The sequence below is a fragment of the Glycine soja genome, chromosome 6 (assembly GCF_004193775.1).
Source record: "Glycine soja cultivar W05 chromosome 6, ASM419377v2, whole genome shotgun sequence".
Taxonomy (NCBI): Eukaryota; Viridiplantae; Streptophyta; class Magnoliopsida; order Fabales; family Fabaceae; genus Glycine; species Glycine soja.
In genome coordinates, this window is record NC_041007.1 from 2,462,077 (window position 1) to 2,476,948 (window position 14,872).

The window sequence follows — 14,872 nt, forward strand, 5'->3', positions numbered from 1 at the left end:
TATATAATGCTTTTCATTCCAACAAGGAGGTTATATATTTGTGTGATAACAAATAGATACTTAATCACTTTGATCCTACAATTCCCATTGTTGATTGCATATTTTGACGGCATTTGTTATTGTTTGTAGCGGGAGTAGAGCATGTTTTAGTCATTGGGCTTACATGGCTTCATGCTGATATGAGTTAGATTCGTAGACCGTACCAAAAGTTAGAGGCTTGCCTTGAGGTGAGGCACTAGCTTGCATTACGTTGGGCTCGCCTGCCTATTCATATCATGTCCCCAAGTTCAAGTTCTTGAAATTGGTGATTTAGCAATTGAAGGGCATGAGAGCCATTTTTTTTTTCATTACTGCAATTCCTCCTTTCTAACACTCTTGCTTGCCTTATTTTCTTTGACGCTGCAATGTTAGCTTATTTGCCAAGTACCTTTTTTTGTACCTTTGTCCATGTAATAACAAGTACAGAACTTGTAATCATACAACGGAACACGCTATAAAGAGCATAAATCAATCTTGAGAAGCACCATTCTAGATTATGCAACTATTTTTAGAAGCTTAAAAATGACAATTTGCACATCAGCAATAACATTAACAGAAGGACAAATGTTATGAGCTGGGGTCAGCTCAAGGTGATTGTCCTAGAGTTCGAGGCCTAGGAACCTCCTAAGAAAAAGGTGAAGGAAGGAAAGACTTATATTATTTTTCTGCTTGATTTCCATTACATGATTCATTCATATACAAGCACCAAAATATGAAAAGCTGTTAACCAAATTCTAACAAATTGTACTAACAGCACTAACTGAATTTAGCAAATAACAGAAAGAAACATATATGGCAGACAGCATATGCTCCTTTGGCCAATTAAGTTCTGTCAGCTCAACACTCCTTGTCAGAATTAGTTATACGAAATCTTTCAAATGCTGAGGTTTGATGATTCTCCTTTTGGGCCTCTGATTTGTGCTTGTCTCCCTTGTGTCTGCTTGCTGCATCTTTGTTTCAGTATTAATTGCTTGTTGTGCTCATTGTTGTTGCTCTCTTCCTTTCATAACAACAAATTACCAGAAGCATATTAAACTGATCGTGCTTTCAAAGGATCAAAGAGGAATAAGATCAGAAACATAATCAGAAGATGGAACCTGAGTAGAACGTGATCAAATGGTAGCCAAATTAGAAGCTACATAAGATAATAAGTTATGTCATAAGATGCATACTGAACAAGAATTTTGAAGAACACATCTACAAGTATCCAGAAGCAACTTATCCATGGTTGTTGAACCCATGAGTTCACTCATAGAATTGAACAGTTTTATGAGTGTGTAGCCACTGATCGATTTAACATGCAAGCAGAATTGTTTCTTGGCAGGCTCTAGTAAACTCGAGTTAATTAGCTTAAACTTCACTTAGGCAGAAAAATTGAGCAAGAACGAGCGTAATTTTGGGGGTACTAAGGCGTGTTTTGGCAGAACTTTTAAGTGAAAGCTTTGTTCTTTGTTCCAATGTAGGTCTGTTAAAGGTCTATAAGTAGTTCTCTCTAACTTTTAACTTTATTGTCTCTTTCAATCTCACTGTTTTGCTTCGCCTCTTCCAAAGTATTTAATTAAGTTATATCTATCAAAACGCATTTATATATAAGAGGATATATATAAATTGTGTCAAAAATACGTATTGTGTTAGTAGCTTTCTGAAGGTTTGGGTGTAAATAGCTCTGAATGCGTCGATAGTGAAGGCTGCTTATGCGCACGTAAAGAACATCATGATGAAATGAATCACCCTTTCCATCATATAATTCAGATCACAGATACGTGATTCTACTCCTTAATTTCACCTCTTCGTGTAAAATTCAAGGTAATACCCTTATTTGTCTTCACTTTTCTTGAGGTATAATACAAGTGCTGAAATATTGGGACTATATTGGAATTTTTAAGTATATTACAGTATAAGATTTTTTATATTTAGGTGAATTGGGATCTAGTGAATACTACTAACATTTGTAATATTGATAATTGGAGGGGGGGGGGTTCAATTACTAAACCGAGCTATGACCAATAAAACAGAGAAGAGAAATGGGAACCATGAACATTGAACACGTGACAGCAGATTTCGCTTTACAAACCCAACAGAGAAGGGAGATTAGAAACAGGAACATTGAACACTAAGCAGAGAAGAATTCGCTTTCCAAATCCAAACTACCCCAACTTCCTCAACTTAACTGCCTGGTGCCTCACAAGCCATAATACCAAATTCATGTTGCATGAAATCTTCACTAGGTCTGTAATACTTGTCTGGAGAGTACAAGGCCAGGTTAGAAACTTGACTAGTATAAAGGCAAGCAAATCTCTCAACCTGCATCATGTATATAACGTAAGTTCATCAGACGAATTCTGATTTAGTGAGATCATCTTTAAAAACATCCATCAATTTTACAGGCTTCTTCTTGAAATTGTTATATTAAGATGCAGGTTTTTTTTTTTTGAATGGCATATTAAGATGCAGGTGTTTGCTGACATGTGTTTTATGTGTTGCTCTGATATGCTAAGTGCTTAGTTTTGTACGGGTTGCTATGATATTTGAACAATACTAGTAAATCTCCCTAGCTGCCACTCTAATTAGGAAGATAAAGTACTTAGTTGCTGTTGTACTTGATAATGGGGCATGAACCTAAACAACTAAAGAAAGTCACATTACCTGATGAGCAAAGCGAGAATTCTGATAACCAGTTTTCATAAGCTGTCCCCATGGCTCGTGAAACTACAATGATTTATTGCAAACATCAACATTGTGTATACAGCGTAAATTGGATATATTGTAATTGTATCGTACTAATAGAAAGAAATGTAACTAAAGATAATGAAAAACACTACAGGTGAACTTTCTACCCTTTGATGTAATTTTCTCTGAGCTTCTTGATGACTTAATCGCACTCTCTCTCTTTCAAGCTGCCCAAAAAAGCCGCTTATCAAATATGTGAAATTGGACTTTCAGTCATAGAATGAGAATAGTCGTAAGGGCCAAACCTCCAATTTTTCAAGTTCAGAAGATAACTTCTGCTTGGAATCAGCATCTGGATTCTTGAATCTGAAAAACAGTGCACTACTCTATAAGAAATCAGACGGACAAAAAAGCAGGTATGGGATGTCTCGAGTTATACTAACTTGAGAGACCACTTCAAATGATGTATTTCATCCTCAATGCGGTCCCGTTCACTCCTCAAGAATTGAAGTTCCTGCACAAGAGTATTCATGTAAAAATCTCCCTAGATGCAAATTACCATGTAAGAAGTGCACAGAATCAAACCTCATTTAAAATGCCAGAAGTTCACATAAAAATATTTTATACAAGACTTAAAAACCAGTAATTTCTCTATTTTTATTTTTAATGAAGTAAAGCCTTTTTATAAAAAATAAAACAAATCATAGACAATAATAATAATGATAAGCACCTTGCGGGTATCTCTAGATTCCCAGAGGAGTTTAACCTCTTTCTCCAGCTCTGGTATTACAAGCATTGTTCTCCATCCTGCACATTGAGCACATCGCATCAAAATCAAATTTAAGTTCCTTAAAAGCAAGATCCAGAAATATAAGTGAATTTCAAAAGGAGTAGTTAACAATTGGTTTCTACATTATTCTATTAACTCATTAAAGATTCCATCAGAGTGCACTTTCTCAGGTTACATTTCCAGTTATTATTTCCCTCCCACAATCATAACCACATCTATCAACAAAATTTCCGGGAAGACTGACTACAAATGCAAAATCCATTTATCAGAATAGTTAAAAGGATTAATGATATACCAAGAACCTTTTTGCTGCGTAGTATATCTCCATAAATGTGATCCCCAACATAGAGAACCTGTACATAAAGCATTCAATTTTTTACAGGAAGCTTCAGTTTAGTGACAATCCTCAAGTGTACTTGAATCCTAAATCAACAACTACTTAAAAATAATCAGCTCTTTAAACCAGAAACCCCATGATGCAACTAACCACCGTTTGTTCATGTTACAAATATGTAGTCATAACAAAAAATAAAAAATAAAAAAAATATTACCTGGGAACTTGATTCAATGGAAAGCAGTTTATGCAGATGAGCAACATTGCCTCCCTGCAACGAAAATTAAGATTGTCAAAACATTTACTTAAAATTGTTTTGAATAAACCTAAAGAAAATTATCTTTATTTTATTTTTGATAATGTTTATACCTGGAAAACTGGACAAGCATAATTCTTTGCTTCTGTGAATAACCTTGCAGAGGTATTACCCACCTTACAATAAAAAAAAATGTTAATACAAGATCTAAACAAATGAATAAAATGATGTGCAATTGTGCTAACCTGGGGCATAGGAGAGCCATTATCTGTATTGAGTAGCATTCCAGTCTCGGGCACAACTTCAAATAGGTTAGCACGATTTTCCTCATGAAAAAATCCTGGCTTTGCACTGTAGGATAGTGGACTTAAACAGGTTAGCATGACAATCTATGAATTTCAATATAACTGAATGCTGTAAGAAACTCAAAAGGTTAACTTTTCTATTGAAAACACACTGCAAGAGTGAATCACAAATATGTTTAAAGTTGGATGTTTCTTATAAATTATTTTCATATACTGAGTAATACATGATGTGTCTACAAACGGGAGGAAGAGAAGTATTGTAGTCTGGTAAAAACAAATTGCAAATGCTATTCAATGCACAGCACAAGGACCAAAGTAAAATCAGCATGTAACATATTGTGAAAGATTTGCAGTATGCTAATCCAAGAATTATAGTATGAGGAAAATTCACTACAAGGCAGAACAATAAAGCCAAACATATATAATTGGGTACACATGCTAGGAGAAGAACATGACCTGCCAGTGATAACAACATCAAAGAGTTGAAGCCAGCCAAAATTGTTACTGACATCTGCCATACTGGATCCGCAGAGGAAATTCATGACAATGTTTGTATAGTCCCATAAACTGCAAATCACATGCAAAAGTGTGAAAAATCAAAGTTAAAATGTCCATAGAGAATGAAACAAACTAGCATTCTCTGAGAAAACTTTTTCCAATATTTTATGTCAAATCAATTCACTATAATTTTTAAAATATTTTTCAATCCTTATCTTGTAATCTTTCAACTCACAGTATTTTACTATTTTTCTACATTTGGTATCATAGAACATGCCTTTCAAACATACAGTGATCGTTCCATCAATCATTAATAAGTACAAGATAGTTTGATTATTTACTCATAACTGTTTTCCCTCTGTTTAGGTAAAATCATAACTACCTATTTGTCACTAAAAACATTGCACGTCCAGAGTCTCTGAGCATTTCGAGCATGGGCACTATTGAGGGGTCTTCATTAATATACCTGAGATAAAATTCAACAAAAAAAAATGACAAAGTCAGAGTAAGTTCATTAACAATTCATAGACAACAAATGAATTTAACAACACAACTTCAAAAAGAAACAGCTAGCACATAAAAAATATCTCATTGCTAGCATAATAAGTGTTTGTTCATACCTTTTTGGTTCCATAGCAACCATTTGCTTCAATGTTCCGTCACGGTGGCACAAATCAACTGCTGCTCGAACATCTTTGTACATGCAAGCATAACTGGAAGGACAATATATAAAGGTTATATCATATAGGTATCATGGTGTGCTCACATGTAAGTTGTAGCCTTTTACTGGCTGCTTGATTTTTAACTGAGTTGAATGGTACCTAATGGGATAAGGCTCTGTCGTTGGCCTTGTTTCATTTATTTCACCTGCCTACTATTCATTTATATGGTAGTAGCAGGCAGTAGATAAAATTACTGTTCCATTAGCAGCAAGCATAAACTTCTAAGCCTTAGTAGGATATATAGCTGATATAACATTATTAATAGTGTTCTAAGTATGTTCATTCGTACACATAAAGAAGCCAAATCTGTATGGGAGGTAAAATGATAGCATACTAAGTTTCTTTCAAAAAACTATTGAAGATTGCCTCGTGTTTGAATGAACAAAAATTTCCTTAAGTCCTAGTATTTAATTGATATAAAAATAAAATGCATTTATAATTCTCAAAAGGAAATATTAAGCTATCCAGAATAAGACTCACTCAACACCCTCTTGAATCTTGCCAGGATTGTAATCCTTATAATCAACCAGTTGAGCAAACAAGTAGGCTTCCGCAAGTGAAAAGAGTGTATCAATTAGAGCATAGTCTGGTTCATCAAAAGAATCGCGTACTAAAGTATTTCCATAGGTCCCAACTTTATCTTCTTTTGATAACTCTCTGAATCCATGATAGGCTACTTTCACATACTTGTGGCGATCCATCTAAATAATTCAGCCAACAATCAAACAAAGAAAATGAAAAAAAAAATGCAATTCTGCTGATAGATGAATTTAATGGTAAAATGGTGACAAGAAAACATTTATGCAGTCTACACCTTCAATATGTTGCCTCTTTTTTTGTCAAGAACCAAGCCCCTGACCATGTACTTCCAGTTAAAAGACCAATTTAGTAACTGCAGAATAGAAAAAAAAAAAGGCTTTAGCCAAATACAACAGAACTATACCTGAAAAGAATATGCAAATAAACAAAATCCTTTAACAAAGTGAACCATGCGGAAGTTAGTAAATCTACACAAAAACACCTATTACACCAGCATTTGCATTATTATTAATGCATGAAAAAGAAGACAAATTAACCAAACATGGTAGAAGATCCTATAAGACTGATTGGACGAACCTCACGAGGGTATCCCAAATCATAAACCAGCTTTTTGATTGTGCCTTGATAAGCAAGAGATTCGAAAGTTTCAGGCTTGTACTGTGCCAGAGTATAATCCATGTCAAATCCCACAGCAACAATGTTCTTCATATTCAGTGACCGGTTACAAAATATCTGCTTGCCTATTTCAGTTTTAAATCCATGTTCAGGAGATGACCAGACAAATGGCTGTTTGCTGCCATCACGGCCAGGCAAATCCCCCAATCTTGAATCATGTACATCAATTTCATGGTTCCCATCCATTGAATATTGAGCATGCAACGGATTAACTCCTGGAAGATTTAATCCAAGACAGAGAGAATAATAGAATGAAAATGATTAGGAATCACTTTCGTAGACTTAAAAACCACGCAATGTAGTAATAATGAAACTATTAGCGTTGCCTATTTTCAGAAAGAATTAGATTGACTGAATGAGTTCCATAACTTTCTAAATACTAGTATTTGAAAGAAACGAGCAAAAGAACTAAAAGCCCTTCCCTGAAAAATAACTCTGGCATCTTACCTTGGTTGTGATTTGTGAAAGAAATATAGCGTACAATGCACGAGGCTATGTTCCAACTCTAGGAATTCCCCGAGCTAGGCTTCAAAGAAACACCTATAAATTTAACTTCTGAATCAAGAATAGTAATGCTCTAAGTTCCTAGTAGTATCTAATGGAGTATATTCTATTTCCCTCCATATCGCATGCTTTAGCGACATGATCTACCTTGGCAAAACGAATGGCTTAACCAGGCAATAACACAGGAGAAATTGAAAAAGCTTAGGGCACAAGAAATCGAACGAACGAACCTGGTGACGTGGAGTTGGCGAGTGAGCGAGGTGGTTTGGTGCAGATTCCAGAGGCAAAGCGAAGGCGAGGAGAGAAAAGAGGTGGGAGTTGAGGAGAGAAGTTGGAGAGAGAAAAGGAGAGGTGCCTCTTGGGAATTCGCATCGTGCACCGATTAAATAGGCGTGGTGGACATTGTGAGGGAATCAGATGCTGCGGGTGCGGCCACTGCACAGGGGCAAACCAAAGTGCAATTGCATTTACCACTTCGAATTGGAAATGCAGCTTCACAAGCATTTACCACTTTTGCCAAATCAGCTTGTATCGGAAACGGATTATTCCCGGAATTTGGATTAGATCATAATAATCAATTCGTATTGGGGAAGGAATTAATTCCCCAATGAAATTTCAATAGCATTGGCTACTAGTGTGCCACCTATTCTATCATTCCTTTTTTTTTCTTTTGACCAACACCAGAAACCAAAGGGTTGTGAAATGAGAGATGGTTATTATGTTAGAGGAAGTAAAATAAGCGAGGGAGAGGGAGAGAGGGTGGTTCGTGAATTCAGAATCAAGATGATGGAGGCTGTGCCACGTGGAAGAAAAAAAAAAGAGGAGGGAACCATGTGTTGTTTTTGCATTATTCTTCTGCTGATTTCTGGTTCTGGCGTGGATAAGTACTGCCCGGCCACAATTTTTTTGGTTCCCAATTTCCCATACTCGGATCTGAACAGGATCGGAATCATAAGATGATGCCATTTTTTTAAAATAGTTATTTTTTTTCCTTAATGCGTAAATTCGTTTTTAAAATATAAAATTTTCATTTTAATCTTTATTTTTTTAAATTTAAATTTTTATCTTTTTTAAGAAGAATTTATCATATAATATTTATCTTGTTTTTTTTTCTCAACCTTTCGTTTCCTTCATTTTCCCCCTTCCGTCCATTACCACCACAAGCTTTATCCCACGTGAAGTGACGGAATCTATCAATTTCATTCTTGTTATTATTCCTTTAATTAAACTAAATATTTAACATCAATTTTCTATCCTTTGCATCACATGCATAAATTTATAAAGAAATATTGTTGTCCAAGGATTCGTATCATCTACAATTTAAAATTTTTTAAAAAAAAAACTGCAGGGTGTGCAGTTATCAATCCGACCGTTAAAAGTAATTTTAAAAAATTAACATATTATTATGTTACAAAATAAATTCAATGGATGAGATTCTTGCAGTTCGCCTCATAACCGTAGAGGATCAAAAGTCAGACTAATCAATGGAAGATAATGCATGTAATAGTTTTTTTAGAAGAGAATTATAAAATAAATTCAACGGTCTTGAATTGAAATAAACAAAAATCTTCATCATATCTCAATAGTTCAACAAGTTTTTATCTAATATCAATTTTGCTAGCCAGTAATGTTCAACGTATAAGAAGTATGGGATTTTTATACAAAATCCTGACGTTTCTTTGGTCAGATAGGGTATAATTCCAAGTAGATAGTCCTGTAAAGTTTGTATTTTCCTTTTACTCTTGCTGGTTGTAATATAACGGACGGTTGCTAATGCAGGAAGAGTGATGTTATCCACGCACAATACGGTTAGCAATGCAACTTTGCGGTAAGAGAATGTGCGTTGGCTTCTGATGTGTGTGAATAGTAGGGTCGAATTTTCTTTAGATCATGCAACCTCCCAAAGAGAGGTGATCAGCACGAAATGATTGTGAACATTTTGAATTGACATAGTACTGTACAATTTTATCAATTCAGCTCAGCCATAGACACGATTTATCCACCAGAACGAGATAAGTGTTCATATAGGTGAAAATAGATTAGATCCTCCGAGAGACCTATCATCTATGCTTTAGTCTACATCATACCCATATCAGTCAGATTTTTTAAGAAATAACTAGACTTACACTTTTATAAAAACTTATTTAGTTAAAAAAAAAAAAAACTAAGCCACTTAAAAAGTATTTTAGGTCTAATAAACTGGCTCATTTAAGTAAAAATAAATTATAAATTTTTGTTGATATTATTATTATTATTATAGTAAATTTGTTATAATGCATTGAAATCATATATTTTTTTTTTATCTTTTTAAAATATTAAGCATGGCAACCTGCATAAAGGTAAAAGTATAAGCTTGGCAAGTAATAAATTCATGCTCTATTTGGAGACTTGGCTAGAAAAGAGACTTAACTAAGTTATGATCAAAGTAATAAAATTATATTTTATAAACATGTTACACTTGACTTTTATAGTTTGCTTATAGTTTTATAATCTTCTATATTTTTAACAAATAATAAAAATATATTAAAAAGTTTACTTTTTTGACAAACTATCTATTGATTCATTTTATTTTAAAGATAACTTTTAAAATAATTATAATAAAATTTAATAATCTCATAATACATAATATTTTATATTTAGATAACAATATTAGTGTACTTAAATAAATTTATTTCGTTGTACCTATTCTTGTTGATAGATTGTAACTCAGAGGAAGGAAATCTAACTCGAACATTCAAGTATCAAGTATAATTTATTTCATATCTAGGTCAAGTATTGGATTATATAACTTCAACGACATTTAATTGGGTAACAATATTTCAAAAACATCTTTAGGTAATTGACATAACTATTATCCTAATATCTTCCATGTGCATCCTAGATAGTTATAGTACAATGTTGTTGTGACTTTGGGATAAAACCAAAGCATTAATTCGTCCTTACTACCTTGATGGGGTCGGTTGACATATACTAAAGGGATCAATCGTCATATGATTAGAAGGTTATAAAATACCTCAATCCCAAACACAATAGCATGAAGAAATTAAATAAAAATCATTATTTGATCGATATATATATGATCAAGAGAGCATAGTACCTAATTTTTCTTCTTATAAAAGGATCGATTTCTTTAAAATATGTGTTAAAAAATAATATCTCCCCAAGTTTATGTCTCTAACCCATAAAATTGACATAGCATAATATAGTTGTATTTACCTTGAGGGAATAATTTATTTAATAAAGAATTTCGTATTCAATTTTTTTATTTGAAAATTCTCTTGGATAAATAAAAGTCATGCAACAATGAAATTAGTTATCGATTCAGGGAAATGGGAGACACTTTAAAAAAAATATTAGTTCTTTCTCTGAAAAAAAAACGATAATGAATTCCCCTTATATTCATGAGAAAATTGTAAGTACGCGGACGAACCGCGCAAGGTAACGAACGTAGCTGAGCAATAACAATGCCACTGCCAACGGTCGTTTCCCCATTTTCTTCTTCCTCAGGCACCTTCTTATCCACAGTTACCGCGCGCTCTTCACTCCCTCCAAAACGCAACGTCTCCCCTTCCCCTTCCCCCTTCTCCACTCTCTCTCGCAGAGACATTGCTCTGCTTTCCTTCTTCTCCCTCTCCCTCTCAGCACCATCCTCCGCCATCGACATTGGCATCTGTACGCGCCACTCTTCTTCTATTTCCTTTCCCCCAACTGCAGTATTATCTTTGTTATCGTTGCTGTATTTGCGAAAACCCTAATTCCTGATTATGGTTGCGCAGCAGGACCGAAGGATTGGCTGAAAGAGCAAAAAAAGAAGGCCTCCAAGTACCTATTGGCCCCCGTCGATGCCTCCCGCCAAATCCTTCGCTCTGCCTATCTCACGCTCAGTATATCTTTTTCTCGCTACGTTCTCGCGCACATGGCTTCTTATCTTAATTAGGTTTTGATTCGGTTCCATTTGCAGCGGAAACTGACGCTGCTTATACGGATGAGGATTTGGAGAAGATGCAGCAGCTCTTTATATCTGCTGCCAGGGATTGCGTCCCACAGGACCGGAATTCTTTCGTCACTCTCCAAGCCAACACCGGAGTAGAGGTTTGTGTTCGCCCTCTAAATGTCCTACATAATTAGGGTTTGGATGACATAATAGGAAAATACAAAACGACGGTTATTGAGCGTCAATTATCACACTTTTACAAGTTCAAAATACCAACCGCTCAACTTTTTTAAAATAAATAATATATTATAGTTATATAATCTTGGGTTCAAACCTTAGTGCCATTAACATTATAAATCACTTTTAATCACTTAATCACAAATCACCATGCCAGTATAAAGAACTTTTACACTGTTAGTTCATATATTATTTTCTCGATTTAAAAGTCATATGTACAATAAATTTTTATTGATTGACCTTGTAAATATCTTTTTACTGTGAAAGTCGGGTGCTAGGTACACGTGAAAATCAAATGATTAGTGATAGGTTTCGTGTGCAACACGGGACATTTCTTTTAGCATGTTGTTGGCTGTTAAAAGGGTGGATGCTTTATTCTTTTTTCATGTCCCTTTCCCCGAAAAAGCATGCCAGCTCAAGTGCAAGAATCATTCGGATTGAGACATAATTCGCCCCCACTGTCTTTTTTATGCGCAGGTGTGCACCTTTCGATTGATTGTGAAGAATGCAGCTTCGTTGCTTGGAAATAAGGATCCTGTAAAGTTGAAAGCCGAAGCTTTGCTAGATAATCTTATAAGGTATCCAATTTCCAGCATGTGCTGTAGCCTACTGCACTAAGTTGTGACTCAAATTCTTTTTTTAAAATTCATTATTATTTAATTTTTCTGAGTCCTATTGGATCCAAGTGGCAAAAAATTGTAGGAAGCCTCCACTATACTAAAGAATAATGTATGTCAAGAGAGCATATACAAGAAAATCGTGTATTTGAACTTTAATAGTTTACTTCCAAAGAAACTGGCTGGTCCCAAACAGAAGTATTTTTGGTTCCATTTTGCAATATTTTTGTATTTCTTGTTAAGTCTAGGTGTCCAGGCTGCTCTATTGATATCTCTTTGTAATTTGTAATTAAGTGAGCAGTTTGAAGTGGAATGTAGTGGCAAAATGATTTCTTTCCTATGCATGATTATCTGGAAGATTTTGTTTCCAGCATCTAATTCTTTATGTGAACAAATCTTATACCCAGCGTTTTAGATTTTGTTTCATCATGTCAGAAATTGTCAATGACTACTTATTCTTTTGAACTTTTTTTTAACCAATATGATGCTGGACAAAGTTTACCTAATTGATTACATCTAATGGTGAATGCTTGTTTACCACATTGCTTCTTGTTATGCAGATCTTTCACCTCTGTCAGTGGGCTGGCAAGCGAAACCAACATTCAACTTGCATCAGATAGGTAGTTGCTTACAGGAATATCTAGGAAGACTTTTTTTTGAAGAAAATTCTTTATGCTATTATTTGCGAAAGAATTGAACCTAGTTCATTGCACCCCCACTCCCAAAATGTTAGTGTTGACTACCAATGTAGTGCACTTATATTGCTTTGTTACAATTATATTTCATGTTATGCCTAACTGTACTTAAGATCAATTTCTTGATGAATGAGAGGTACCTGAAGTTCTGTGACATGTAGTGCACTTATAATTTTTTTTAGTGGGTTGATATACAAAAATGAGGAGAACCAGGAAACTGTGTTTGACAAATGCTAAGTTTTTGAAAAGCAGCAATCAAACTGCTGGAATTGTCTGTAGGTTGGATTTATTAGTGAATCTTTCTCAAGATTTATTGATCTGTTTTTAACAATTCAAATAAGATGTTCTTGCGTTTTGATTAGGGGCTTCATCTGAAGCTTTCTGTGACTTGATTTTACTGCCTCTCTTTAAACTGTTTGTTTATAAATGTTTGGAAGGATTTATAGATATGGATTCAATTATAAAAGCTTTGATTATAGAGACAACTTTTATGTCCTGAACACGTGGATTTATATATTTGTTTTTCCTCTTGATTTAGTTGCCTGTCTTGGTTTTCATTTTGTTTCTACTTTTTGTAGTATTAAAGAGCTCAAGTTTTGTCTTTGTAAGTTATTGTTGCTTGTTTTACCCAGATTATCATATCAATGGCTTGCCTCTAAAATCATTCTTTTTCCCCAGGAAAAAGATAGCTGATGCTGTATCAGATACCATATCTGATCTTGACAAATTTGAGCAGGGAATCAGGGATTGCCTTGAAACCTAACTCTAAAGGATAGCCTAGCCTACTTTTTTATGTGGAAAGTTGGCCATTAAATATCATGCAAGTATGTGCTCCTGTCTATATCCTTTGAATTCAGCATTCCGTTCCATTATACCTATTGCCTACTTTCCTTTGATTTTTTTTATTTTTTAGTTACTGTCAATTACCATAACGTGAAAGGTTGACAGTGTCTACAGTCTTAAACTTCAATAACAGATTGCACTTTCAAAAATTGAACACTTTTAATGTTTAATTTCATTAACTAATAGACCTGAATCTTGTTTTGACTTTAATCTGTTAGCTTCCTTACTGTCTGAACCGGGTTTTGGGTGTTGTCACTTTGCTAATACTTTCACCTGTTTCTCAGGGAATCTATTGGTTTAATCACCAATTTTCTGTTATCACCGGTGTGCTGTCTGCCGGGAATATCAAAATGCTTTTGCCCTACTTAAATTACTTCTTATTAGTTCTCTCAATCTAAAATCTGTGAGGACTCTGTCAATATGTATCTGATACTCTTTTTCAATGCATTCAATCCTATGGATCATTTCATAGAGGAAATGCACAGGCTCTTGATAGCTTTATCCTTTTGATATTACGGGGTGTGTTCATAATTTGCACATACTGAATATGTAATAACTAATAAACTTTGGTAATTTCTTAAACAAAGGTAAATGCTAGGATGTTCTGAAATGATTTCTTAAAATCAGTCAAAAAATGTATGTATTTTTACATTTTCCTTAAATTATGACTGTTTCCCTTTTTGTTTCGAAATGTATGGGGAATGTCCTTTTGTCAACAAAAGGGATCAAACAAATGCATATGATACGATTATTACTGCTCTAATTTGGATTCTGAATTTGTCACTATTTTAGATGGTATATTGTGATTTTAGCGGGAAATAACATTTGTTGATAGATGCTATCTTTTGTATTGGTACATAATTTAGATGGTACATTTTTGTTAATGCTATCTGCACCCGGTTTAGTTATTTCTTTTTCTTTTGATCTTTTTGGGTCAGTTTCTTATCTTCAGATTATAGATACTCTCCTCCTACAAGTCTCAATATGTGTCTGCATTGTATAAAAACTTGAAAGAGACTTCTATTTCAATGAGAAAGGTTTGGTTGCTGAATATTTTCTTGTACTTCCAGACTGTTAATGGGAGAGAAGTAATAAATTTTTTGTTTTTTAAAATGCCCCCCTCCCCTGCCACCCACGCACACAACACACACACAAGTACACAACACATCTACTTCCCAAACCTCACTAGGTGAGAGTCTCGTTCAGAGTTGCC

At 34.4% G+C, this 14,872-nt stretch overlaps 2 protein-coding genes across 5 annotated transcripts; one reads left to right on the forward strand and one right to left on the reverse strand.

Moving 5' to 3' along the window:
- Positions 1 to 1,890: 1,890 nt before the first annotated feature.
- LOC114414654 (5'-nucleotidase domain-containing protein 4-like) lies at positions 1,891 to 8,229 on the reverse strand. Of its 4 annotated transcripts, none has more exons than XM_028378998.1 (18): positions 7,564 to 8,228; positions 7,277 to 7,350; positions 6,731 to 7,044; positions 6,429 to 6,506; positions 6,095 to 6,315; positions 5,513 to 5,605; positions 5,275 to 5,358; positions 4,851 to 4,961; positions 4,335 to 4,440; positions 4,203 to 4,265; positions 4,051 to 4,104; positions 3,795 to 3,852; positions 3,440 to 3,516; positions 3,153 to 3,223; positions 3,015 to 3,075; positions 2,877 to 2,936; positions 2,686 to 2,748; positions 1,891 to 2,343 (listed from the first exon to the last, which is right to left on the reverse strand). In XM_028378998.1, exons 3-18 carry the CDS (start codon positions 7,013 to 7,015, stop codon positions 2,206 to 2,208), a joined length of 1,623 nt encoding a protein of 540 aa, XP_028234799.1. In that variant the 5' UTR covers positions 7,016 to 7,044; positions 7,277 to 7,350; positions 7,564 to 8,228; the 3' UTR covers positions 1,891 to 2,205. The 4 variants fall into 4 exon arrangements, with proteins under 4 accessions (XP_028234799.1, XP_028234800.1, XP_028234798.1 ...); XM_028378999.1 differs by having other exon boundaries at positions 7,277 to 7,355; XM_028378997.1 differs by having other exon boundaries at positions 7,277 to 7,369.
- A 2,493-nt stretch (positions 8,230 to 10,722) lies between these two features.
- On the forward strand, positions 10,723 to 14,321 carry LOC114414656. The gene is made up of 7 exons (XM_028379001.1): positions 10,723 to 11,005; positions 11,110 to 11,217; positions 11,295 to 11,425; positions 11,982 to 12,082; positions 12,682 to 12,741; positions 13,495 to 13,640; positions 13,944 to 14,321. Exons 1-6 carry the CDS (start codon positions 10,798 to 10,800, stop codon positions 13,577 to 13,579), a joined length of 693 nt encoding a protein of 230 aa, XP_028234802.1. The 5' UTR covers positions 10,723 to 10,797; the 3' UTR covers positions 13,580 to 13,640; positions 13,944 to 14,321.
- The last annotated feature ends 551 nt before the right edge of the window (positions 14,322 to 14,872 follow it).